This window comes from Semicossyphus pulcher, unplaced genomic scaffold, assembly GCF_022749685.1.
Source record: "Semicossyphus pulcher isolate SPU_LCO1_2020_fin unplaced genomic scaffold, fSemPul1.0.p SCAF_8, whole genome shotgun sequence".
Classification (NCBI taxonomy): Eukaryota; Metazoa; Chordata; class Actinopteri; order Labriformes; family Labridae; genus Semicossyphus; species Semicossyphus pulcher.
The window spans coordinates 20,898,346-20,925,478 of record NW_027211759.1 but is presented as its reverse complement, the minus strand read 5'-3'; the positions used below and the strand labels follow the sequence as shown (position 1 = coordinate 20,925,478).

The following is a 27,133-nucleotide window of genomic DNA, read 5'->3' as shown; positions in this document are numbered from 1 at the left end:
TTTGGCTTCAATTTTGTACAATGAGAGCAGATGGGGATGCGTCGTCCATCTTGATATACAGTCATTGAATGAAACCTATACCAAGGAATGCATCGTCTTTGTGATTCCTTAACGTTAGTAGTTAAAGTAGAAATAATGAGTGGAGATAGAAATGGTAAATAAATGCTCTGCAGGCGTGTATTTGTGCACACACTTCATGCCCCCCCTGTATAAGTGAGAGCCCAGGTTGGGCCACCCCAGCCAAATAAGTCTAGACACGTCCCTGGGTCCAGGTGATTGTAAGCAATTGTTCGAAAGACATGCTACTATTATTGGGATGAAAAAAGTTCCACTGGCAATAAACATCTGAAGGAGGAAAGGAAAAATAAAACGATGATAAAATAATTGGCCTCATCTCAGCCAAAAACACACACACAACAAGAAAAATCATATTTTTACTATAGCACATTTGCTAATTGATTTATACCCAGTCTTCTCCGCTGCATCATATAAATGTCATTTTCTCGTGAAAAAAGTGTCAAGAAAAAAATGTCATTAGGACATGTAATGCATGTTCTTCTTAAATGTGAATAATTTATTAGCCTACATATCAGTCTTTTTCGATGGCAGCATTACGTCTAAACAGCTTCCTAGTATTAAAAGACGCACGCTGCTTACTAAACAGATAATAAATAAGGAGTAATTGTGCTCTGTCAGAGACAGTTTGACAACATGCAGTGTAACACTGAAACATGCCAACTCTGTCTTTCAAAATGGCTGCCATTATCTCAGTCTTCATTTCCTGCGTTAACATGTCCACGCATCGTGACCCCGGTTCCATGGAAACCTCACTTCCTGTAATGTGTTGAGGGGGGGGCGATGTAACCACTCACATCCCCTGTCACACCATTCACTCGCTCCCTTTTGTCTCCAGACACGCACGCACACACAGAGCAATCAGTGAATGAACGCCACATTCCCGCACATCTTCTTCTATACACATTTATTTTGTCATGACTTTACAAATCCATTCAGAGACATCTTTTGTTAATATGTCATAAAAACCTGCCTACACGTGCTACATGTCGTCAATCATTTAGGAGCGAAAGCAGGAAAAAGTCAGAGACAAAAAATCGGTCTGAAACGGCTGATTATAATTCAGCGTTACACTGAAAACCAGGAGAGATTAGCGGCCACACGTGGACTAATATTGATATGACATGATGGATGATATATTTCACCAATGAGAAGGTCAGTAGAAAAAACTGCAGCATTTTGTTGACATGTGTGAACGTACAGAGTGACTGGCACTTTGAGGCCCGGGCAAGCACACACAAGACTCATTCATTGAACCCCTCCCCCCACGTTGTCACGGCCTCTCTCGTACGGAGAAACCTTTACACTGCTGTGTGTTTACAGCACACGAGCCCCACATTATCATATGTGCCTAAAGCTGGGCCGCTGTCACTCACTGTCATCCACTGAGCTTAGATGTTGTATTAAAAATGGTTAATCCAATTCTGTTTACTCTTTAATTAATGTACACACTGTGTAAATACTATGTATACATCCTTCTTGTCATTCTACTTATCCTCAGGATAACATCACTGACTTCATATCATCATGCATATCATATAAATTCATATTTACTGACTTCAGTGGTGCATCATTTGCTCAGTTTTGGATGCTATACATCAGCTCGATCCTCCCTGTTCTGTTTCCTATAAATAACTCTCAAAAAATGACACATTCCTTTATTTAAAAAAGGATACAAAGCCCCCTTTTTTTTCTCTACCAAACAACAAAAAGCACAGGCAGCTACTGCTAAGGCATTTCCAAAACATATACTTTATATACAGAGACCAAGAAAAAGGGAAACAAAGCTGCATAAATTAAGGTAGTGACATCCCCAGTTCTCTTGCAAATGGGGGAAACCAAAGTCCACAGGCAACGTCTGAAATATACACAAGGTTACAACAACATGACAAATAAATGAAACATATGGAACACATCAAGGGTTGATTTACGTATTTTTTTTGCGATATCTGAAATGTAATATCCCAGTTTTCATCATTGATTTATTATTTCCCCCTATTTTAAAAAGGAGAATCATTTGTCTTCAGTGTGTCCTCCAGCACCCCTTCCTTTAAAAGCCCACACCCGCCCAGTCCCATCATCAACAAAGCACAAACTGACACAGAGCACATTCACACCCCCTGCATGATGCCCCACCATGCATGACGCTCTTTGACTGCTGGCATACCACACAAACAAAATGCTGCACATGTTGGTGTGACACGTCCCACCCAGTACAAAACTTTGTACCTCAGTTAGACACACACACATCCTCACTCAGTGTAAGCAGTTTTTACCCCCAGTGTTTGGAGCCCCCACCCGTCCAATCACCCAAACACCTCCTCACTCTACATCCCTCCTTTTCCTCATCTATACTCTCTGCTTCTCCACTCCTCTCTCATGCCAGCTGCTCTTTATCCGGCGACTCCTCTAGCGTGATGACGGTGAACTCCTCCGTGTTGCCGTTCTCCTGGATCTTCTCCTTGTTCATGAGGGTCACCATCTCCTGGTCTCTCTCCTGGGCGTGGGAGCCGGACGCCGACGCCGCCGCCGCCGCCCCGTTCCCCTCGCCTCCATCTTTGGGTGTGATCATCAGGGTCTGCTGTCTGCCGCACCAGCTGGGGAAAGCACATTCAGGCACATTTATTTATTATCGATTCTCTCGCCAGGCCGGAGACGGCAGGAAATGATGTGAGAATTGGAACAGTGACTATTGACTACTCTGCACAGTAAGACAGAAAAACAGGAGAATACATGACAGCTCTTTTAGCGTAAGGTGGAAAATAAATAGCCATACGTGTTTCTTTTAGCGACAGCTACACAGACGAAGAGAATGGCAGCAACTGCAACAATCACGCCGATGATTACCAACCAGTCTGGAGGGAGAAATAAGACATGAGAAACACTGTAAATAAGCTATGGAGTCCACTTTTCCCAACATGTTCTAAATTGACTGGCGTGGTTTCTTACTTGAAGAATCGCTGCTCTTAGGTTGATCATCTTTAGGCCCAGAAGGACCGAGGACACGACCCTTGCCTTCAGGGCGCTCTTGGGGTGGAGCTGCGTGTTGCCAAAAAACAAGGTTGTAATTGTACAGGTCACTCACTGATGAATTGAACTTAGAAGTACCCTCCATCCATTCATTATCTAAACCGCTTGTCCTGATCAGGGTCGCGGGGGGCTGGAGCCTATCCCAGCTGTCATTCTTGGGTGAGAGGTGGGGTACACTCTGGACTGATCGCCAGTCAATCACACTGATACATAGACAGATATCTCTCATGCTCACTCACATATACAGGCAATTTAGAGTCACCAATGAACCTAACGAGCATGTCTTTGGACTGTGGGAGGAGTTAAATTACCACGCATGCACGGGGAGAACATGCAAACTCCACACAGAAAGGCTCACTTCATCCGAACCGTGATTGGAACTAGGAACCTTCTAGCTCTAGCTGTGAGGCCACGGCGCTATCCACTACATCACCGTGCAGCCCTTAGAAATGACACGGTTACTCTTCCAAAATTAAGTATATTTAAAACATGAAACTTGGTGGCTGAAGAGAAGAGGAAATAATTCCTGCCTGATGATGCTTTTTCATTCCTACATGAGGCTGCAGGCTTTGTTGAACCAGATCCCTCTTTATAAACAGAAGGTTGTTTCTCATTTGCTTATGGATATAATTTGAATATTGTACTTGGATTTACTGAAAGTTGAATTGCATATATATGCTGTATGTTTCAATGCATGTTATATTAACATGCTGAGCCTGCTTGTAACTGCTCTTGGGGACAATTGCACCATGGCCTGCTTTTTATGAATTCACTCCACCGCTCAAGCTAACACAAGGGGGCGTCATGTGATCTTAAAGTTTCTTTAGTCCCCTCTAAACCTGTTGCATCTCATGACAGGAAGCGCTGCCCTTTAACAATGTTTCCTTTTACATCTATTTTAACTCATTTTCTATGATTGCATGTTCGTGTAAACAGAACAGGAATCTTGCAATGCATTAAAATACAAAAAGGACTGTAGAGGAGGTTGCTGCACTCATTCTCTTTGATGCAGTCTCCATATAAACATTCTTAGCACTACAGAAATGTGTTTTTCAAATATTGTAGAGCAATGCATTATATTGTCAGTTGTTGTTGGTTCTTAAATTTCTGTATACGTTGGTGTAATCATACAAACAGCTCTACTTGTGCATTGATTTGGTGCACTTATGTGTCTGCTTGTGATTTTCTTACCCTCTGTCCTTGAACCCTCTCCCTCAGCCCCCATGGCATGTCCCCCATTTTCCGTGGTAGCATGTGCTTCCTCCGACTCTCCAACAGGGGCCGTAGGAGAGGCTCCCTCCGGCAGCATCCCAGACCCAGCGGGCTGCTCAAAGTGTCCGGGAGTGAAAGTGGGCCCCACGCTGCCGTTCTCCTTCGCTGCAGGATCCCCCGTGGAGGCCTCACCTGGACTCAGCTCTGAGGGAATAGTAGCAGCTGATGGAGTGATTTCCATGGCATCCCTAAAAGCGTCTTCACCAGGTGATACCGTGGTATCAGCACCCTCGCTATCGGAGGCATCCTCAGGTTGTGCCTTTGGGGTGCTCTCTTCATGGCCTTCTGCTGTTGTCGGGTCCGGAGGCTGTGACGAGGGGTCCGCTGAGTGGAGAATAGATGCTTGTTACAACCACACATAACTTTTAATATTTAAACTTTTTCATTTTTAACAGAACAAAGGTATCAGTGTATTTCTATGAAATAAGTGAATCCAATTGTTTTTTTTTTCATATATATATATATATATATATATAAATATATATAAGTGCTATTTAAACGTGGCATAAAGTGAGTCATATCTTGCTTGTTATAGTTTGTTTTATTTCATTGTTTTGATTATGTTTTGAAATGTAAGAAATGTTTAATAAAAGTGAATCTGTTCTTCCTTGCAGGGCATTGACTAACTTGTACTAACAGTGTTGGAGCAACTGACTCCTATATTGAGGCAGGTAACAGGTAACCTCACCCAGCTGTGATATTGTTTGTCCAAAGACAAAAACTGTAGGGGTGGGACAAAATATTGATATGGCAATATACGGCAACACATCATCGACTCGTGCGATACAATTATCGACACGGCAACATATCGTCAACTCGTGCCTTACAATTATTGATACGGCAACATATCGTCGACTCGTGCCTTACAATTATTGATACGGCAACATATCGTCGACTCGTGCAATACTATCATCGACACGGCAACATATCGTCAACTCGGGCAATACAATTATCCACATGGCGACATATCCTCGACTCGTGCAACTTGGGCAATACAGTTATCGATAGGCTGGCGCCAAATATCAGTATTTAAATGTTTTAATTTAATAGTTGACTTGAAGAAAAGGGACAATTTACATTAATCAACTTTTAAACAAAATGTAAATGCACCCGAGTTAGGCGAAAGGCTAGTTTTCATTGGTAGTCCCTTTTGCTAGATGTTAGTGGCATCTTAAAACAACAAAAACTATTTCATTGACAAAATAGTAAGAAATATATTAGCTTTAGATAAAAAAAATATATATATACTAGTATACTAGACTCTCTTATTGACTGTGGTACTGAATTCCAGTGATGTGATGCTAATTTACAAATATGCAATGCAATATAGCAATTATTGCAGAATCACTGTATTGTGATATTATTGTTATCATGGGCCATGTGTCACGCATAGTATCGCGTATCCTATTGTATCGTAAGTTACCCTGCGATTACGCCCCTAGTTAACTGTATATCTGCCTCCAGCTAAGCTAGAAGTTGTCTTGTTGTTGTTGTTGACGATAGAGATGACATCATTGGATAACTAGACTGAGGTGATGTCCAAAAGATTTTATTATAGGAACTTTATTGTTTAGAATTCAATATTTTGATGGTTGCTTAATATGAAAACATTATGCATAAGTTTTAATGGCTGGACATTCTGCATGTTTTTAAGTGTTGACATCCTATCCTATGTTCATTTAAGGTTGTATTTCAGTCAGTGTAATGGCAGAATCAGGTTCAATTTTTGGTTTGATTACTGTATATATTTTTTGGATACATGGTGACACATTGTAACTACAATAAGGTAAGTGTGAATGGGCCTCTTGCACTAACCTGGTTCATCAGAGGGCAAGTTTACATTCAAATTGAATGCAGCGCTGCAGTTTTTTTCAGGCCCGACTGAAACATGAAGGATCAGGAAGGAGACGTCATCACAATGTAAAGAAGCCAATACAACATGTCTGTGCGATGCAGACTGTACATTTATATGTCTGATAAAGTGTAGCTGTCCATTTCCTGTGCGTATAGTCACCTTGTTCATCATAGCAGTAGGCATCAAAGAGCTGATCAGGATTTATATTTGCATTGGTGATGAACCCAGTCACGTTCTTGGCACAGTTTTCATGCTCAGTGTGTCTGAGGATGGCCGTGCTCACATTGCTGGTCCAGCCGTTCCTGAATGGACACAATGAGATTACTGTAAGGAAACATATTTTGGGACACTGCATGATGTAATCTGTCTCCAAGTAGTAGACGTCTAAACACATTTCAACATACAAAAGAGAAGTAGAGACAAAGCTGAGGAACAAATGGTGGTTTCCTTCATTGGAAGTTTACGTGGTTGTAATCACATGACAAACGTAGCGTGTCTGTGTACTAAAACTGAAAGACCTCTTTCCTCTTTTCTGGTTTCACATCTACCAATAGAGTGCAATAATGAGCTAATGGGATGGGGTGATAAAATCACTTTCTGAGTCTTTTAACAAAACAATAAATACAGATGTGAAGTAAACAAGGCGTGTGGCTTCACCTGCATGTCTGCATGGCACTAGCGTAGGCCTCCTTGACTTGTTCTTCACTTGCTAAGGTGCTCTCCAGCTGCTCACACACCTTTACAGCCATGTCAAAGCTCAGGGAGTGACGGGACGCTCCCTCAACCAGAAAGACCCTGGCAAAGCTGCAGCTGCGAGAATTCACTGCAGGGAGAGAGAAGATTCAGTGTCAGTGTCTGACAGGATTAATTACAAGTTAGATACAGTATATGGGTTATTGTTTCTATTCAACATCATGATGGTGCACTTTAAAGTGTCACAGCCATAAAATGTATAATAAGTACATTCCTGATGTATAAATGTTAGGTGTGTTGTGAGTCATGAGTTGACTGGTTAAATCAGATGAGTGGTCTGGGAGAGGAGCATCATGAGGACGGCAGCATGCTCGTGCTTATCTACAGTTTAGCTCCCCGGGCCTCCTCACTAAGAGCCTTTTTTGTTCTAACCAAAGTGTGCAAACAAGTGTATACTTAACAAGGAGAGGACAAAAAAAAGCTTTATTGGTGTTTGCAGCATGTTAAAAATTCTCAATTTCGGTGCTGGTTTAGCTGAGTGGTTAAATCGGCAGTCCGGGTTCGACTCCCAACCCTGGCCCTTTGCCACGTTTCATCCCCACTCTCTCTTCCCCTGTTTCCAACACTGTCCTCTATCAATAAAGGCATAAAAAATTCTCAATACATCAATAATAATCCATTAATAAGAATACATTTGGTTTGCCTGGTTGCGAAATATCCTCTTGGCTGTTGTATAGAACATTATATCCTTCTCTGACTAGTCCTGGCTTTCCTCCGTTTAACTGACTCTCTAGATTAGAAGATTGCATCGAAACCTTCACTATAGTCTTAACAAAAGCAGCCAACGGTCCTGGAAATGTATTGGCTTGAGTTGGTACTCCTCAAAACTTTGTACCAATCCAATCCCTTGTTCGGCCTATTTGTTTAAGTTTGCCTGAATGAAGGAGAAACCTCAGGCAAACGACTTTCCACCCACTGAAATGAAAACTAAAATGCAAACTAGGCCGAACAGGTGAAGAGGCGGCATGTGCAAACAAAAGAAGGCTTAAAGCTGGCAATAAATAGATTTTAGGGTGGGGGGCTTCCCAATATGACCAGGTGATTATTTGCTTTGAGAAATAAATAGCAAAAACGCCCAGTAAGAGTTGTTCAAATTACCAAGGGACACACACACACACACACACACACACACACACACACACACAATTTGCTCAGGAAACAGATTTCTCCAGAGTCTGCGGAGGCTTAACAGACAGTTCTGACTAACTTTGCAGCAAATAACAGAGCGTCAATATTGTTTTCAAGAAGAAAAGCATAAGCAGGATGCTTGACCACGAACACGGATGTCATATGAAGATTTACTTCATGTAAAGAGGAAATCCATATCTGTTTAGTTCTTGTTTAAATGTGCTACCATGGTGACACATTCACAGCTTGTGAAAGTGTTGGGCTAAGTCACAGAGCGACGACAACTGACTTGTACAGGAAAACAGCTGTGAAAATGAAACAACTGAAAATGTCATATTTCTCAAGATTCTCATGCCTCCCCTACATTACAAATATTGATTCACAAGTTTTCTCATTTGGATGATGTTGCTCACAGTTTCAGGGGGAAACAGAAAATATAAACTGTAAGTTGGAAGAAGACTAAAGTTGGAAGTAGAGATCATGCTTTGGCACAAAATCCAAAGATGGTTCACAATATCGGTTATTTTTCTCTTTCTTTTTTTAAAGCCTTTAACTTGAAAAAGTTGTAACCTCTTCCAAACAAATATATACCATCACACCAATTAAATACACTGCCTGGATAACACAATGTATTCTCACTCATCAGTCCTATAATGTATGAATACATTATGTTGTGAAGCTTCATTCAGCGGTATCAAATCTACCCGACAATCATTGTTGCTGTGGTCTGCGTTGCTGTTGTTCTGCATTATAGAACAACATACACACAGTTATCACATGCTCCATGAAGACACACTGTTACGCACTGAAGAAGGAAGTGCATTTTCTAGCAACCATCTTTACAGATTTCATAGGCTGCATCCTGTAGTGAGGCATGATAAAAAATAAATATTGAGAACACATTGGCACAATATTGGTCTCATATGTTGTTGTTGTTATCCCCTCGTGCAGATATTTATATCCCTACTGGAGAAGCTATATGACTCAAATATCAAGTTAATTACTGTTTGTTATAAGGCAGCCATGTTTATGACTTTGCTGTGGAGAGAGCTGACTTGGAAAAGATGTTTTTCCACTGGCTGTTATGAGTAAACACAGAGCAAGCAGCAGCAGGAAGTGGAGCTCTCTGCAGCAAGTCGCAGTTAGGCAACACCAGTAAGTGCCAACACTTTTTTTTCTAAGGGAGTTTTTTGCTTCTATCTCTAACACACACACACACACACACACACACACACACACACACACACACACACACACACCTGAAAGAAACTCAGCACTTGCTGCCACATGGCGCAGCGTCCCTGAGAGTAAAAGGAGTGAAAAACAAGACAACAGCCCCGGCCTTGCAAACCTGCCCAGAGAGATCAAAGGGAGCACGGCTAACCATCAGTGAGCTGAAAAGAAGCCTGACATGAATCCGAGGAGTTATCATTAGTATGCAGAGGGACAGACATGGGTGTCTTTATACAGTCGAGAAGCCTTCTACGCCAAGGCACTGACTCTCCCAAAGGCTCCATTGTCACCTAATAGAGTTGAAACCAAGGAGACTGCACAGGCTGGATGTGCAGAACCCGGGAGAAAGGGAGCTTAAACAAAGCGTCTTGCCAAAACCTCCAGCTGCTCTAGAAGTAATAGACAAGCCCGACTCTCCACTCCCACTTCACTTTCTCTCTCTCTGCTTCTCTTGTTTTCTCTCATTATCCTCTGTTTGTCTTTTCTATGCCAGCAATAAAGTACAAAGTACCCCCTGCATGCAGATGCGCAAACACACCGGCAGATAACAGACGCACATGCACACACACTTTAAAGGTGGCTGAAAATGTCTTCAGTTCTAACCTTTTTAGGGTCTAGACACAGCAAGAAAGCCACTAAATTTAGTGTCTTGATGTCAAGATTAGTAACAAACACAATAAATGGCTTCTTAACCTGCATTTTTACTGCATTTGAGACATTTCTCACTTAAGTTTTCTCATGTGTCCTGAGTGCAGGAATCCCAGGCTGGAAAAGAGAATCTACAGTATATCTCCCATTATTACTGTGAAATCCTTTTAGCCACAGTCATCAGCTGGTGTCCAGATTCCTACATTATTACGCTTGAGGGAAGTTGCTCTGTCAGCAGGCCTGTCTTTCCCTCTGCTGGTCACAGGTCAGCCAGGCCAGTGGGACAGGCGAAACATGAGATCTGGTGCAAGCGTGTTTGTGCGCACACACCCACACAACAAACACACACTCAGAACATTACCTGAAGGTCACCATAAGGACTCTTAACTATCTGTTTTTCCCTCTACTGTGGCATTTCCATTCACCACATTGCACCTTCCTACACCCCTGACATACACTTTGTAAAGCAAGCCCAGCTTTCTTTCCAATAGAAAGGGGCAAGGGCACTTTTTTTCCCTTTGCCTTTTATTAAATGTTAGCCTTAAAGCTCTCCTCTAAATTAAAACGGAGGTTTCAGTGGATCCAAATAGATGATCTGTGATAAGAAACCTGACCTTCAACAATTAGATGTGAAGATAAAGGAGACTTTAGCAGAGTTGCACACAAGAGACCTTGCGCAGCAGAAGTCTTTCACTGCCTTCTTTAGTTAGAACAACAAGCTAACTGTCAAACTGTGATATGTTCTACTGATGTTTCTACAATATGGACCACATATTTTATGAAAATATCTGTGTTTGTTTTTGAAGAAATTGCCTTACATATGCTTATTGCTTCAAAAAGGTTAGCAGCTAGCCTAGCTTAGCTCAAAAGCAGGACAAGGGACAAGCGTCTACCTCTCGCCATAGCTCATATGTTCAACAACACATCTAAAGCTAACTGTTAAGATTTATACACATACAACACTATAATACAAACATTTTAGAACAACATTTTGCTAAGTGCGCTAAATCTTGTGGCTAAGCTAACATTCCCTGTAGCTCCACAATTATGATTCTTTGAAAGAATTCCCTCTTTCCAACATGTCAAACTACTCCTCTGAAGTAACTGTGTGTTTCATTTATCCTACTAGCGTCTGGAACCTTTTCCCTTTTTGTCCTGACATGCACATTTCAGTGCCTTTGTGCCTAAAATCAAAGTGTATCCAGTATAATCTGCAGTTATGCCTGATGATACAGTGAGTTAGAAAATCACTGCCTCATTCAGGGATGTGTGTACATTACCAAGATCTTTCTGAGCAGTTTTCCCAAGGACACAAAGACTTTAGTGTACACGAGAGGGAAAAGCAGACAGGGGGGGAGTGTGGGGAGGGAGACTGAAACTCACAAAAAGGTTTTAAAAAAGTAATTACAAGGTTTAAAAGCACACAAAGAGACAGAGGAGACCTGGAATACGAGGACCCCTGCACTGTTAAAGACCAGTTCAGCCAGTGTCAAAGATCTGGGTAAAGAGGAATTAATTAAAAGAGGAAAGGAGTTATACAAGATAGTGGTGGAGGGCTTTTCAGCTTCAGGGTGGTTGGTTTGTAGAGGAGGGTACATAGGTGGAGAGGGCAAACACGTGTCCGAGAGTCTCAGGTGGCATTAGATGGTACTCAGCACGTACAGGCACAAGCCCTCTTTGTCAGGGCCCGGTACCAGTCCACAGGGCCCCTGACCACCCCTCACCTTGAAACATGACACCGGTACATGGCAATGGTGGCCACATTTGCGGGAAGTCCAGCGGTCAGGTTGGACGAGTGCATGCATTTATATTTGTATGTGTGAGGGAGAGAGAGTGTCTTAACATCTGCATGGAAAAAGCAGGACTTGATGGTCAGTATGTTGTTGCGTGGAGAATCTGTAGACTTTTATGGGCATTATTGGAAATTTAAAAGACATAAGAGCACTGACAGTTGAGTTTGAAATATAGTATGATAGTATGATACTGTGATATAGTATCAAAATTGAGATGATAGATGGATAATAGACATTAAGTCTCAAAACAAACAAAATACAAAATCTAAACAAAATTATTGGAGTGCCCTAATACCTTTGATTATTCTAAATTGGTATTTTGTTACATTTCTCGCAGGACTGCATATACATATAAATTAAAATGCATAAGGGGAACTTTTATTGAGAATTGTATTGAAATGACAATTTCTGTTGAATCATACATGCTAGGGTATACGATACAATGCGTTACTATACAATACTATACAATTTAAAACGATATTATCAATGATACGATACGACGCAGTATATATTATATGATATATACTATGTGATACGATGCGGTACGGTATGGTACGATAGTTTATATTGCGATGTGGTGAGATACAGTACAATAGTATATGATACGATGCAGTACAATATGATATGATACTATATGGTAGGTTCTGGTACAATACGGTACAGTAAGATAGTGTATGATATGATGCGGTAGGATAGGATAAGACACTATATGATACGATGCAGTACGGTACGGTACGATACGATATGATACAATACTGTATGATATAATACGGTACGATATGATACAATATTATAAGATACTACATCCTACAATACGATGCGGTACGGTACGATACAATACTTTACTGTTTGATATAATGTGGTACGATATGATACGACATCATATGATAAGATACTATATGATAAGATGCGGTGCGGCAAGATACAATGCAGTATGGCACGATGCAGTCTGATACAATACGATACATTACTGTATAATACGATACCATACCATGCAGTAAGAAACAATAGGATATGATACACTTTATTGTCCCTAATGGGAAATTTGATTCAGACACGATTGCTGCACCTATCCAGCTGTCTTCACAGCAGTACTACTAAAATAAAATAATAACAAACATAAATATGTAAACAGACGCACTGTTGGGCTTGTAGGCTCTTGGTCAACTGGCCTGACCACAAGTCCATGAGACCTGCTCTTAATGATGTGCTTGAGTCAAAACACAGCCACAGGTTTAAGGTTTGAAGACAACTTATTGATCAGGACAAGTGGAAACCACAGCAGGACACTTCTTACCAGACACCAATTACTCACAAAGTCAAGCATAGACTTACACCCACAAAGACACAGGAAAGCTCACAAGTCCCCAGCACACGAGGAGCACATGTTGAAAGACTGGTGAGTCGAGGAGGGGGGCACCCCCTTGCCTCATCCTACATACAGTGCACATACAGGCTGTCTAGCTTGTCTCTTATTTGCCTTTAAATACTGGTCAAATTTATAGCTTGATTGTTATTTGGTGCATTGCCATAGGGAGTCTTTGTGAACAACCCCACTATACCACCTCCTCAGGGAACAGAGCCAGACGAACCCAGACCTGTTTGATTCAGTACCAACTACACCTCCAGAGATATATCGCTCCGAGCTACAAATCCAATCTAAAGCTTACACAGAAAGCACATGTGAGAAAGAGACAAAGGGAAAAGAGGGAGACATTGAGGGGGGGGGAGCGAGCGATTGCTGAACATCCTTTGTGTCAGGGAATAAAGCATTAAGCGTGGCAGCAAAGACCCCAGCTGTAACAGCACAGCAAAAGAATAAAAACTCTCTATTTCTGCTTCTACCTGAAAAGAAGAAAGCTTCGCAGGGCATCCAAAAACCTTGATAAATAAGGCTCACTTTCCTGGGTGCGAATGTGTGTCAGACAGAGAGTGAGCAGGAGTCTCCTTTGTGTCTATCAGGAGTCTCAGACTGCCAGACGTAAGCCTGTCTGCGCTGGTGTAGCACACGCTCTCTTGCCGGCATCCACTCATCCGTTCTACAAGCAGCAGCAGCAGCAGCAGCAACAAGCACAGCCTCCTCTTTCTTTCTTTCACTGTCTTCTCCTCACATGAGCGCTCACTTACACTCTCAACAAGGCTCGAACAGTGAAAAAGGGACAATATAGTCTAGTCCTGAAATCAGCCAGGCAAAATGAATGCAGAATAAGGTTTAAAAAATCCCCAAACAAAGAGCAATCCGCTGGGTAAAGTCAGAGTCTCCTCACCTTGAAGTTCCTCCGACCTGGAGGAGGCCAGTAATCCAAAGGTGACCCCCAAGAGAAGCGTCCACATCCTGGGTGAAGAGTCTGGCGATGGCTGGGTGAGTAGCTGGGAGTAAAGGTGTGTAACAGTTCTCCAGTGGTCCTGTCTTCCCTCTGCCAGGAGAGACGGGTGGTTTGTGTGTAAGTTGTGTGTGTGTGTGTGTGTGTGTGTGTTTGAAAAGAGAGAGACTGAATGAGTGAGAGAGAGAGCAGTTAGAAAAGAGAGAGAGAGAAGGAACCTGTCACTGGGGAGGGAGTCGCTGTGAGTGTCTGGTAGCTGCTGGAGCTGACTCAGACTTTGCTCCAACTTTTCTATTCACTGCCCGAAAGACACAGAAGCGAGTGGCACACACACACTGGAGGGGAAGAGCGGTTCATGTGAGCACACACACCCTTCTGCCTCTCCCACACTCGCCCCACCTCCTCTCGCCTCCCGACCCACCTCACACAGCTTCTCTTCTGCTCTTTCTCTCTCCTCTTCCTGCCTCTACAGTTTGTAATGGATAAGAAGAAGGTGATCTCTGCTTCTGTCTGGCTGCTTATCCTTCCCTCCCTCCCTGTCTCCAGCTCTCCCTCCCTTTTTCCTCTTTTCATGTTCCTGACAGCAACAGTTTCTGAGAGCCCATCTGGTCTTTTGTTCAGTCCGCACTCCATTTTCAATGCATCAGATTTTCTCTGTCGCTCTTGCTGTATATGTCAGTGTGTCCAATTCAAAGAGGTCACATCGATTCATGGAGAGGCACCTCAGTTTCTATAGATCAAACCATTAAAAGAAACTCTGATATACTGCAAACTTTTCTGTGTCTAACATCTGTTTTTACCTGCTTTCATCTCCTTGCATTGATTGGCCAAGAGAGAGACAAAAATAGTCATAAAAACCTGTTCCAATAATGTTCCAGTATTTTCCATTTCCATCATGAATAAATGAATTGCCTCTATTCTTATCTCGAATTTCGACAGTTTGCTTCGCCAGGTGACAGATGGAGCCATCTCAGGATTCTGGAATCTCCCCGACAACAGCGTATCTTGCGTTTGCATGTGATTGAGCAATCAAATAAACAACTGTGATAAGAACTGCGTGTAACGGCAGTCTAATTCTGTGACTTCCTTACCAACTAGCCGTAAAGGATGTCTAATGGCGCAGCATGGCCAGTACTTTAGTGGTCATGGGGACAGCACTTAACTGGCCTATTTCACTCGGCAGCTTATGACAATCACATTACAGCTTTTCCAGCTCATTTAGCCTGTATGAGCACGGGACAAACACCAGAAAGATGTTCCTAACCAGAAACTTGTAACGCATGTTAGCTGTGAAACACAGGAAGTGTAAATCGAGCCTGAAGTTAGCCATGCTAGCAGCAATGTCAAGCTGTGCTTAGGCACATTGGCTAAGTGCTAACATCAACTTGCTAACATGCTCAAAATGATAAAGCTAACAGTTATTAAGCAATGTTTATCATGCTTACCATCTTCGTTTCATGTGCTAGCATGCTAATGTTTCCTATGTAATGCTTAACACAGAGTACAGGCGAATGGGTGTTAGCTTTGTAGGTATTAAGTTTAGGCTTTTGGAAAAGTAAAACTGGCGTTGACTCAAAATGAAAAGTTAAAGAATCACTTTCAACATTTCAACGCATCTTCTAGTTGTCGAGATATTCAGTAGCCTATGGACCAAAGTAGTGAAACAATCTACTTTCCAACAGAACGACACTGCCATCCCTAGAGTCATGTCGCTAGCATGGCTAAAAACACCAGAATAGCCTACACCTGAACATAAAGACAAAGATACAATGCCTATCACACATGATCTAAACATAATGCAGGAAAAGGAAGCAACTCATTGTGAAGCAAGACACAGAGAACAATAACAAGCCTACTCCCAGTGGAACTGTAGGACCAACCTTACCTTGACTTCCTTTAGCCTCTACTGACCCCTGTTATTGGGCAAACCAATGATTATAGCAATAGGTCATGTGGTTTCATAAATAAAAACAGAGATGGTCTTTGTGAAAATACAAAGACTAATATTTACTTGGAGAATGTTTAGATTAGGTTTTGAGAACATGTTAGAGAAGAGTTTAAAAATGTCATACTGAGTGTTAGCCGTGATATCGGACGCAGATTCAACATTCACACATTTGTTTTCCCCTGACAACTGAATTCACACCCACCCATGATTTCACCCCAGAATTAAAGGTCGAAACAGAAGTTTGTCAGAGAGATTCACACCTCTAATCCTACAGATACAAGCCACTTCCTGTTTTAGCTGTTGCCACGGTGGCACATCCGAAGCAATAACAACAAAGATACAAGCTTGCGTATGGCATGAGCAAACATGTCAAAGGTTAGTTCATGGTTTCTTATGCAAACCAATGTTGTTTGAATTCCCCCCTGTGTATGACATGCACTGCAATAATAAAGCTTACCTTACCTTGTCATCTGTTTTTAATGCATTTTCTCTTTTATGAAGTGTAGTGAAAGTGAATTAAATATAATTTAAAGTTCAATCTAATAAGGTATGACTGGAAATAAAAATGTAAAATGGGCTCAGATGAGTTAATGGAGAAAAAGAAGTGCGAGACGGAAAGGAAGTAAAAGAGGGTCTGAAGACAAATGATTATCCAGCCTGATTCTCTTCCTTCTCTGAACAATGTCCGTCCTAGTTTCTGTCTCTGGAGAGAAAACATTGACACAAAGACAGCCCAGTCCTTTAATGAATAGTTGGGTCAATGTGTAACATTTGCTGTGATTGATAAATCTCTTTTCAAACAGCTAAATAAGCACACAGTCCCATGTAGGCTAGACTGAAAAATACAGACAAAAGAGTCAACACTTGAGTACGACAAAATGCACAAAACTCTTAATCACTGTCAGCCTAAAGAGGTTAAGTAAATTGCTGACCTTAGTTGAACTCTGTTTAACATGAATGCAGGTGATATTTATCATTCAAGTGTAAAGTGGCTTCAAAACTCAACCTCAGCGAGTTAACAGTTAACCCAGGTGTCAGGGTTATTATCTGCGTGACGCTACAGCAGCAAAAAAAAGAAAACAGCTGCATAATGGGCATGACTGAATCCTAAATTAAACATCAGACAGCTGAGTCAGCCGCTACGCAACAAAAAAAATAAAACGGTTTCCATGATGGTTACTCAGTGAGGACACACACATGCATCAGACTGCCTTGTGGCTGGGAATCATTGTGGCGTGGCACCTCCTCAGCATTCCTCTACGGCTGTGCGTCTTTTTCCCTCCGACCGGCACACTCACTGGTATGTGACTAGAGGAGATTGCAAGATGTCCTTATACGCACAGAGGTGGATGAAACACACCATCACTGTCTAAACATGTGGTGGATATGAGTGTTTGCACAGATGTGGTGTAATAGTGAGGACTAAATGGTTCTGGTGTTGAATATTTGTGTGCAAGATCCCTTGGCGACAACGATAACATTAAGCAACCGCAAATTTTACTTCATTTCACTGGAGGAAGAACATGTGACCTCTTGGGAATTTATAGACAGGTGCTTGTGTGTTTATCTGACAACTTCCTGTTACTACTTTAAGTCTATTTATTATGTTTGCTGCCTGTGCTGGAGGTCTCTAAGGAAGTGTGGGAAGTGGTCAGGAGCAGGGCCGCCCATTTGAGACCAGTGTAAATTTTGTTCATCTCAAATATAAGCAACAATAACCAATATTTAACAGGAGCCCAAACAATTTTCAGAACAAAAATATCATTAATTGTTTCTTTAGTAAAAAATAGCCTGTTTAATAATGAAAACTGATATAAAATGTCCAGTGTGAAGCACTAATTACCTACTAGGATAGCTATTTCGGAGTGCTAGCCACGCTAGCACCTGTGCATAAATGGGGATATTGAAAAATTAAGGAGAAGAATAAATGGGAGTTTGCTTTTGACCCAACACTAATGTGCTGACCAACTTTTTTCAGTAAGCTCAGAAAGCTGCTCCGAGACAGGCTGAAGAGACAAACAACAGCCAGGTGGCAGCCAACGTTACAGCTAATGTGACTGACCAGGAGGTAGCTAGCACCAGTAAAGGCACTACCACTACTAACTTCTTTTTTTAACCCCAACGGCAGAATTTAAACCAATCGACTTCTCTGGATACTAATGATGTTGTTGAGTCTACTTCTATAAGCCCGGACCCAAAACACAGGCTGCTAATTTGGACATGAAAGGGAAGCTGGCTGCAAAAGTATACTGACTCCTGTAGCTCGGTGAATCCAGAAAAATGGCCAGAAAAACACAAGGGCAGGGAAATGCTGTTAGAGTATTGGCCTGTCTTTTGTGTCTCCTTTCCCACCAAAATTAGCACATTGCCGTTGTTTTTTCAGACCCGGGACGACCCGCAAAATTTCCCATTGCCAGTGGAGTGTACTCCTTTCAGGCTCTTTTGTGCTGTGTCGCTGTCTGACATCACAAACGCGCCTGAAACAGGGGGGAACAACAAAATTACCCACGGATCAGAAGAAGCTCTCACCTCGCTGTCTTGCCCGTGTTGCTGCATCTTGCACGAAACAAAGAACAAATTCGTCGTTGTATGTCATTCTTCTGTAGCTGTGTCCCAATCCAGTGGCTGCATCCTTCGAAGGCCGTATTTGAAGGCTGATTGCGTTACAGAAGCGTGTCAAAGGTTGTCCCTATTCGAAGGCTCCTTCAGATGCAGCCCTCATATGCGTCCGCTGATTCCCCGGCTGCGAAGGATGCATGCAATGGATCACTGCCCATTGAGATGCATTGTGCGCTAATTCAAATGAAATGGTGGACTTTTTAACAGCAAAGGAACACACTTTAAAATGTCAACGTTTTGGGTTTCAACTCAGTCGAATAGCAAATGTTACACGTGTTAAAGAAAACGAAAGGGCCCTTGAAACAAATTATCTAGTTAGCCTACTAGCTACCTGTTGCTAGGCGCCAGGACAACGTTTGGTGACGCAACAGTAGACCAGACCGTCTTGACTCGGGTCCGAATGCAGATTGTAACCTTTCCCAAAAGCAAAAAAGCGTGTTAGCAGGTTTTTTGACCAGTGGGAAAGGGGCTTTACATGTGTCAATGTAGGAGAGCATGTTGAGAGACCAAGCCCATGTATTGATATGAATAAATTAGATTTGAGGAGGGTCCAGTGGATGGACCTCTAAGGGGCCCCGCCATTTCTATGGGCGGGCCTGGTCAGGAGAGTGTCCTTGTCCTCTACCTTTGGCCGATACGTGAGCTTTGTCTCACCATGCAGAGTCCCAGGCTGAGTGAGCTATTCGGGCGTCATAGGAGCATGACTGGAGTGCTTCAAAAGGCCGGGCTTTGTGCAATAACAACAAAGTAGGGCCTCGCTTGTGTTTGGGTGCTGGGACAGCAGAGCGGGCGTGTTTGGACAGTGAGTGTCACAGAGTACTGTATAGCCATCAGGAATGTCCTGTGTCATCCCCCGAGCTCATATACTCTCAGTCAGCACGGTGATGATAATCGAGTAATCTCACAGGTGAAGTCTTTGCGGATGCCATTCAGTTTGTAGTTGATAAACATGTGCTTCCTTTCAAAACACTTCAACAGGAAGCTTGACGTTGGGTGTAAAGGAAGCTTTTTAAAGAAATGACATCATGGTGTAACTCAGCCTGAAGAAGGAAGTGGGAGGCGGTTATTTCATGGCAGGGTTTGTGAGCACAGCCTGCATCCCACTTTATTATAACCTTCATTTAAACAGAAGAGCTTAGCTTGTTTAATTTACAACCTACTGCCGATTATTCTACACGTTTGAGGCTTTGAATTTAAGACCCAGTTTCCCAATCGCTATAGTTACTGATGATTTTAAAACACCTACTGAGTTTGAAAATGATATATTGTTTAAAAAATAGATATATTAAAAAGATGGCTGAATGGAGAAGTGCTGGTGTTGAGGGAAAATGGGGAGACCAGAGGAAATCCTGCCAACAATGGTTGAACAAACTTGAGCGTGAGATAATGTGGATGAGAGAAAGCCTCTCACCAACCCTGATCACTCACAAAGCCTGTTCACACAAAGAAATATGTGTCTCTCTCTGTGTGCGAGAGCAGAGACAGAGACAGTGATGGAGTCCTGAGGCCAATCAGATTAAAATGGTTCATTATGGGATGATAAAACCATCAAGTTCCTTTGGAATCAGTCAAATTATTCATCATTTATTCCCCATTTCATGCTACAAAACTTGATTAAAAAGACAGAGAATTCCATCCAAAATATATGTGATTTAATTTGAAAGGTGTTCCTGGGAGGGGCTGGATAGAGAAAAGGGTGGGGTGCACCCAAACCACACCCTGTTTTTCTTGTCAGTCATGAGGTGCTTCCAACCCTGGCATTGGATGTGTTTTCAAAACCCCACAGACATTCAATCACTATTTCTGCTGTTTGGAATAACCACATTTATGTGTCAACAGCGGATATGAAGGACGTCCAAATATCAGCACACCAGAAGTGCACACTGGTCTCCATAGCAACTGCCTCCATCACTCTGCGCTGTGCTGCGCGTCCATGAGTCTGACCTACACGCCAGCCAGAGCCCCCACTCTATCTTCAAGACCCTGCACACAGTTCATCAAAAGCTCGGTCGGAACAAATCTGATGCCTTGTGTCTGGCGACTCTCTTATCCAGCTGTTACTCAGAACAAGATGGCCGGGCGGAGATTGGCGGCCCGGCAGTCAGAGGCGTAAATGTCAGACTGCGGCAGGAAGCTGCGGAAATGTCAGGATCTGTTGTGGTGCATTCGCAGAGCTGATATTTGGAAGGGCATTGTTCAAGCGCTGCGCTGAACAGTTGCAGTCGAGTTGATAGCAAAATGAGGTAAAGCAGGTTCAGGCTAATAAAGGAACATGGTTTCACCATCTTGATTTAGTTACAAGCAATGAAGAAAGAGGATATTGCCTCAACGGTAAGAATTGTGTATGTCATCGTGCATATAAGGTCTGAAGGAAATTGCATACCAAATGAATAATTGAGACTTTCCCCAACACAAACATCTCATGCGGGTACAAACAGACGAGACAGCAACCTACATTTCTAGGAAAATTAACACACTAAAACCGCTCAGTGTAGCGGTATATACACATTTGTGTTCACTTCCTGTCACTTCATCTTGTGCTTTTTTTTTCATGTGCTTTGATGGCGGCTTGCACGCCAGTTCTGCCTTCTTAAGCAGCTGTGTCAATTTCTGCATTTACCCTGATCTCAGGTTAATGTGTGAAGCTGCTGTATCTCTTTCTGGCAGCCGGGGAAGTTGCGCTCGCAGATAAAGACTCACACAACATTGCGGTTGGATTATGAGCACGGCTCATCGAGCAATAACACATTTATATTCTATGAGGAGGAGATAAGTGGAAGAGAGGGATAAGTCTGGGTCTGAGAGGAGATGTTAGACGGTGGAATTTGGCCTCCAATGTGGTGTTAAAATACAAAAAAACGTATGTTTATATGACGTTTCATGCACAAACAATGACGAAGCTGCATGTGAACATCTCTGACTCATGCCCACATTGTTGTATGGTCATTATGACTCAAGCCTAAATGTTAAAGGGCACCGTTTGTGTCCTCTCCTCACTTTTTATTTGAGTGTACCTCCCATCGCTGTGGCAACTAGCCCCGAGGAAGGTGTATGTGTGTGTCTGCAAATGGCCGGCCGAACAGTGGGCATACTGTAGGAAACAGCTGGGCCGTGCCAATTGCCTGTACTACCGCCTGTAAGTCTCCCTCTCCTAAACGCAGAATGCACACATCTCTATCTGATACCACAGCAACCAGTGAACAAAATGTCCTCACGCCACAGTCACTGGAGCAAGTGAGGGGTTGCAATAAAAGCTGAGCAGTAGGGGAAAAGACGGTTATTTGAGTTAGAGAGTGATTTTCACGACAGCCCTGGCCGTAATAGAATTAAATATTTATGTTCTTGTACCTCTATTCCATTGCTAAATGTATAATACACATAAAACACAGCTCACCTTAAGTAATTTACATTCTGAATAAAAATGAAGAAAGCCCAGAAAAGAAAAATCAGTTAATGCAGCACATAAAAACAAACGTGCCTCAAGGGCAGCGTCTCTGCCTTGTCAAAGTGCATTAACTGCACCGATATTCTCACTGTAGATGCTGCCCTTGCAGCAGTGTGTGATATATAAAATAGAAATATAAGCTGAAGACAAGAAAAAGACTGACATCATGTCTCAGTCTGATTTCCCTTCATCTGAAAAAAAAGAAACAAACCCTGCTCATGCATATCAAGGATAAGCCGTGTCCGACTGGTGCCGATACATATGTAAACAGCTGTGCTGCCCGCGCTTACAGCAAAAACAAACATCTGCCAGCAGAGCCTGACCTGTATACTCAGCCCAGCAAATTATCCTAATTGGCTTCTAAGAGCACATTTATTATGTAATCTCTTTAGATTCTAATTAAATAGAAAAGGACTCACACACACACACACACGGACACATTGATGTGTGGTTTCTCTGGTAGCTGTAACATAATAAAGGTGGGAGAAACATGTTTTAATGAAGAGCGCAGACGTTTCAAGGTTGAACAGTGCGTTTTATTGGCATCTAAGCTAAACTATTGTTATTTGTACACACATGGATTTGAAGGATAAGTTCCAGCGCTGTGATCTGTTTTCAATAAGTTAAAACATACCAACAAGAACGATCGATTAAGTCGTTGGAATCAGTTTGGATTTGGGTCTTTTTAGGAACTGCATTGCCACTGATGTTCAGTAATAAATATGTTTGACCAATGAACATAGTTTAAACAGTAATATTTGCATGTTTATTAGTAGTGTCACAAGGTAGATGCACTGGGACTGAAAAATAGAGCTTGAACTAGAATAATCACTTTATATGTACAACACTGGTGTGATTTTACAGGTCGTGAGATGCTCCTTTATGTCTTATATTTGGCAACACTGCTAGAGTTCTCCATCTGCTGAAGGCCAGTTTAACTCCTCCATCACAAAGCCTGGTGATTATCTGTCAGACGTAAGCCACAAGCAGAGGTTTATACTATGTACAAGCCTTAATCTATTATTTACGATCACCATTATTTAAGATCACTCTGGTTGTGAAAGCACGAGCCAGGCTTTGAAATGCAGGTGTTTTTTTTGCCACTTGCGTACAGCTATCTCACTTTGTTCTCAGGCTAGCGCCATGCGTTGCGGTGTTTCTAGGTTTGCGCGGAATTTATCTAGAAACCGTGAGGCTAATTCGTCGTCGACCAGCCGTCCGTCGCTGGACAGAGTGACTGTCATCAGCTGCTGGGTGCGCAGGGTCTGGTCATCCTCGCTCAGTCGCAGCTCAGACCTCGAGGTCCCGATGGCGAGGATACACGCCTGAGGAGGGTTGATGACGGCGCTGAAGCCACTGATGCCGAACATCCCGAGGTTAGATATACTGCAACCGAGACAAATAGAGAAAAGAGGGAAGAGAAAAGACATATATAGTACATGATTAGTCAAGCTGAGCAGCTTAGAAAGTGTATATAAATGAATACAGGAAACATAATTACAACATTAAATATACATAGATCTCATATAAATATCATTGGCTGTGGACCTCTTATTTCACAGATAAAACACTGATGAGTATAGATTATCACAGCAGCTCCAGCCTCCAAACGTCTCCCTTAATGTTGTGTATGTTGAGCAAGACTGACCCGAGGGCAGTTTGCTGTTTGCCTTAATGAGAATTGTAGCTCAGGGGGATGGAAAAAGGAATAGAGGAAGGGCGTACACATATATCCTCAGGAGTACAAAGAGGGCTGCATCTCCATAGGAATTCATCGCTCCTGCCTGACACAGAAACCCCATTTATGTCTAAATGACACCATTAATTCTAATGAGTTGAAAAGCCTCCCTTCCACTTTTCTGCAATTGATGGCACAGTAACGGATGGTACTTGTCGCCTGAGACCACGTTCAGTTCAGGCCCCCATGAAATGTAGAATATGCATAATGTATTGACTATCTGTGAAACCGGATTTAAGTCATAATGGTGGAAATTTATGATGGCTATCTTATCGCTGAGCTACAAAGGAAATTGGGAGATGGAATTAGGTGAAATAAAAGCACCAGTGTTCCCACACAGAAAAAAATCAGTCCATTGAATTGAGGAAATTGAGTCATACTAAAGATATGAGAAGGAGGACTGGTAAATAAAGTTACAATTTATGAGGTCATGACTTTCTGTATGACTCTTGTATTCGAGAGTTGACGTGTCTTGTCTGTGGTTTACCTGAATGAGCCTCCCTGGTACTCCTCAGGCAGAAGTTTCCCATCTCGAGCCTTCTGGGCCAGAGCCTATGGAAACATTACACATTACTATAACATTTAAGATTATTATAAGAGAGAACAGATCCAAGCAGGTTATTTAGCATATATATGGCATATATAAAGGGCACACAAGCTATTTGACACAGAAGATTGGTAATTGTGGTTTGTCCATCTGTTTTGGCTGAATGCTCTTCATAAACAAACTCCGAAACTAACCATGGGAGCAATTTCTTTTTTCGTTGTCTTCACTGTAGTTCTAACAACGACAGTCAACATTGTTGTGAAAAAACACACACATCTGAAACCCTAATTTAACACGTGTCAACAACACTCGACGGCCATGCGAGCAGCTCTTAGGAACAGGAACATTCGTGCTATGAGCTTAATGCTAATGTCAGCATGCTAACAGTCTCAAATCTCAGGCTAACATGCTGAAGTTAGCTTGTAACCTTACTTTTTACCATCCTTATTTAGAGTAGTAACATGCTAACATTTGCTAATTAGTACTATCCTAATTTAGTGTATTGACATGCTAACATTTGCTTATTAGCACCATCCGAATTTACTGTATTAACATGCTAATGTTTGCTAATTAGCACCATCTACATTAAGAGTATGAATATACTGACATTTGCTAATAAGCACCATCAAAATTCAGTGTAGTAACATGCTAACATTTGCTAATTAGCACCATCGACATAAAGAGTATTAACATGCTGACATTTGCTAATTAGCATATACGAAAAGGACAGTTAAGGCTGATGAGATAACGGCATTATTTTAGCAGATATTTGGTCCCAAGTTATTGTATCTGATAACATGACATTTTAAAAGTGGTGGTCAAACTGAGCGACAGACCATTCCCCCATGCTATCCCAAAAAATAACCTAGTTTCCGAGTAAACATAGACACCACTTAATATCCAAATCAATTCCATGATGTACTGGAAGTACTGTCTGGAAACCGAACCTTGTCAAGTCTAACGAGTCAACGAGCTTCGACAGACTTCTTTTTTACACTAATTTCCTATCCAGAGTAATTCTTCTAGGGTGTTGAAAGCCTCCAAGTCCCAGTTTCATATCATTCAGACCTTTCAGTGAAAGGCTGCAGGGGCCAATTTTCAAATATCTTGTTGAAGAAAATGATTAAATGTCCGGTAGCAAGCACTGAGATAAATGGAAACTATCAGCCTGTGCATTGGTAAAATGAAGGGAGGGAATTGACAACACCCAGAAGGGAAGATGAGACATCTGGCCGGGAAAACTAACACATTACTGCAGCCAGGTTCTGTGAATTCATGTTCAATCAGAGCATGAATGGGAACGACAACTTTGGGGAAAACACAACATGCCTGTCATTAAAGACTCGAGTACATGGATGGTGTCATGTCTGGTGTCAGAATGTGTGCATATACTAGACTTTTACTAAGTAGTATTTCAGTGATTCTCTAAAAAGCAGTGGTCCCACAGATCAAGTATGCACTTTTTAATCTGTTCAGGCTACATTATACCTGGAATAAAGAGTGGGCCACCGTTAAAAAGCTAACATTAAATGTACCTTTTAAAAGCTTTCCTCTCTAGGTTAGTTTGCAACTGCCGGATATCCAGAACATCTTTATTCAACCTGAACTTTATTCAAATGGAAATGTGCTCAAAGGTTAACGCAGGGACACGACCGACACAGAAAGTGGAGAATGACTCACAGGATCATGAAACTCAGTGGGACACGGTGGGCACATTTGAGATGAGAGCTTTCAGTACAAAGCGGTCTCATGTAGCGCTCCATCACATCAATAGCCAGCAGAGAACTCTCTACGCTTCATTCAAACCACATGTTGATTTTAATTTGAGAATAATCAGGACTCGGAAACGTGGATTTAATTCAAGGCAGCAGCATAACCAAACTCAACAGCAGTGGGTGGCAAAGCACATTTTGAAGGCTTAAGTGGACTGCTTGCATTGTAAGTGCCCATGCTTTATTGCAGCTGCTGTCTCTGTGTGTTTGTGTGTGCACTCTGGCTTTGTGGCTTTTTCTTGCAGTGATTTCATTGCTTAGCACAAACTAACATTGCATTATTAGACTTAAAAATAATCCACATTTTTTAACAAGTAAAACAAAAGGTTTAATTGCACGACTGTAACTATATTTTTCTCTGCCACAACACTTACAATTCTACCAAAACAAAATACCCATTCAACTTCATAGTACTACTTTCCTCTGACCAACTATATTGAATTATCCTGTTTACATCAGTTGTAATACATGGTTGGTGACGCCAAGTAAGATGGATGAATCATCCCTCCATTCATAACATTTATATTAATTATACCGAATCAAAATACCAATTCAACATGATAGTAGGAACTTTTTTTGACTAACTACATTAAAGCATCAGAGGACATACAAACCAAAAATAGAGCAACTATTTAGACGGAAACAGAAATTTAAGAGGTTTGATTCTGAGTAAATTGAACAAGGTCAAATTGCGGCTGCTGCGTCGAGGACTGTAGCCTCTGTATATGGGACGCGTGCTCTACCAACTGAGCTAAAACAGCGCCTCGAAAATTACACTTTGTTTAAAAGATTTGTTGCAAATCTTTAATTTTTGTTGTCTTATTATGAACGACTATTAGTTCATTTTCTTTACTGTGTGTGAGTAAAGTACATAAAACAAAAACTGTATGTTTATTTTGTATAAATTATGAATATAACAAGAAAACATTGTACACTGCACTTTACACGTACTC

The 27,133-nt window shown here is 41.9% G+C and overlaps 2 protein-coding genes across 2 annotated transcripts in view; both read right to left on the bottom strand.

Moving 5' to 3' along the window:
• Positions 1-965: 965 nt before the first annotated feature.
• Positions 966-14,433, bottom strand: cd44b (CD44 molecule (IN blood group) b). The gene is made up of 8 exons (XM_069687300.1): positions 14,055-14,433; positions 6,890-7,055; positions 6,392-6,534; positions 6,193-6,258; positions 4,297-4,701; positions 3,025-3,114; positions 2,852-2,930; positions 966-2,672 (listed from the first exon to the last, which is right to left on the bottom strand). The coding sequence occupies exons 1-8, from the start codon at positions 14,119-14,121 to the stop codon at positions 2,453-2,455; spliced, it is 1,236 nt and encodes a 411-aa protein (XP_069543401.1). The 5' UTR covers positions 14,122-14,433; the 3' UTR covers positions 966-2,452.
• Positions 14,434-22,644: 8,211 nt separating this feature from the next.
• The window catches only part of pdhx (pyruvate dehydrogenase complex component X), a 30,665-nt gene continuing 26,176 nt past the window's right edge, over positions 22,645-27,133 (bottom strand). Inside the window, exons 10-11 of the mRNA XM_069686513.1 lie at positions 24,349-24,413; positions 22,645-23,509 (exon numbers count right to left, since the gene is read on the bottom strand). Coding sequence (XP_069542614.1) covers positions 23,254-23,509; positions 24,349-24,413 — 321 coding nt within the window. The 3' untranslated portion in view covers positions 22,645-23,253. The remainder of the gene's footprint in view (positions 23,510-24,348; positions 24,414-27,133) is intronic.

Coding starts and splice junctions, on each gene's coding strand:
- cd44b (XM_069687300.1), bottom strand. CDS start 14,121: ATGTGGACGCTTCTCTTGGGGGTCACCTTTGGATTACTGGCCTCCTCC. Junction 6,535..6,889: donor AGTGCCATGCAGACATGCAG/GTGAAGCCACAC, acceptor GTGTCCATTCAG/GAACGGCTGGACCAGCAATG. Junction 2,673..2,851: donor GCTGTCGCTAAAAGAAACAC/GTATGGCTATTT, acceptor TGCTTTCCCCAG/CTGGTGCGGCAGACAGCAGA.